General features: G+C 34.6%; 1 protein-coding gene across 1 annotated transcript in view; it reads right to left on the bottom strand.

Annotated features, from left to right (window-relative positions):
• LOC119592801 (kinesin-like protein KIF3A) overlaps positions 1-596 on the bottom strand; it is a 19,500-nt gene that overhangs the window by 12,615 nt on the left and 6,289 nt on the right. Inside the window, 1 exon segment of the mRNA XM_037941711.1 lies at positions 62-192. Coding sequence (XP_037797639.1) covers positions 62-192 — 131 coding nt within the window.

Genomic DNA, 596 nt, shown 5'->3' with positions numbered 1-596 from the left:
GCTGTCATTCACACTCAGAAACAATCAACAACCTTTCAATACCCAATTCAATGTGACTTACTGGGCCTTCTTCAGCTCTTTTTCATGTCTATCCAAGTCACTCTTCACCTTGTTCCTCTCCTCCTCCTCCAGGTCCTTCCTCTCCGATAACATCTTACGTTCCTCTTCGATCTTCTTGCGGATGGCAGCCACCTGAGGGGAAAAGGAGGAGATGATATGCATGAATCTGAACTTCTCTTTGTCTATATGTTTCTTTCAGTGGCTGTACAAAATACTTTCCTTTTAATTACACAGCTTTTTACTTCTACGCTTTGTGTACATAGATCAATAGTATGATTAAATCATTCTGATTTAATGTTTCTTTGATAACAATCACATCACTGAATTAACTATCCTATAAGAAATAATTAAAAAGTTAATTTTTTTAAAAGTTGCAAATAGAGTAATACTTCTCTTCATGTGTACATATACCACATAAGCAATATGTATATCAAGCGTAAAACATAAAAAATAATACTCTTTTGCTACAAAAAAAGGAGAGAAAAAAAAACTCACTTCCAAACACAAATCCTTCAACATGTCTGAAACAACTTACC

The sequence above is a fragment of the Penaeus monodon genome, chromosome 31 (assembly GCF_015228065.2).
Source record: "Penaeus monodon isolate SGIC_2016 chromosome 31, NSTDA_Pmon_1, whole genome shotgun sequence".
Classification (NCBI taxonomy): domain Eukaryota; kingdom Metazoa; phylum Arthropoda; class Malacostraca; order Decapoda; family Penaeidae; genus Penaeus; species Penaeus monodon.
The sequence above is the reverse complement of the archived record's forward strand: the minus strand, read 5'-3'. Positions and strand labels throughout refer to the sequence as shown.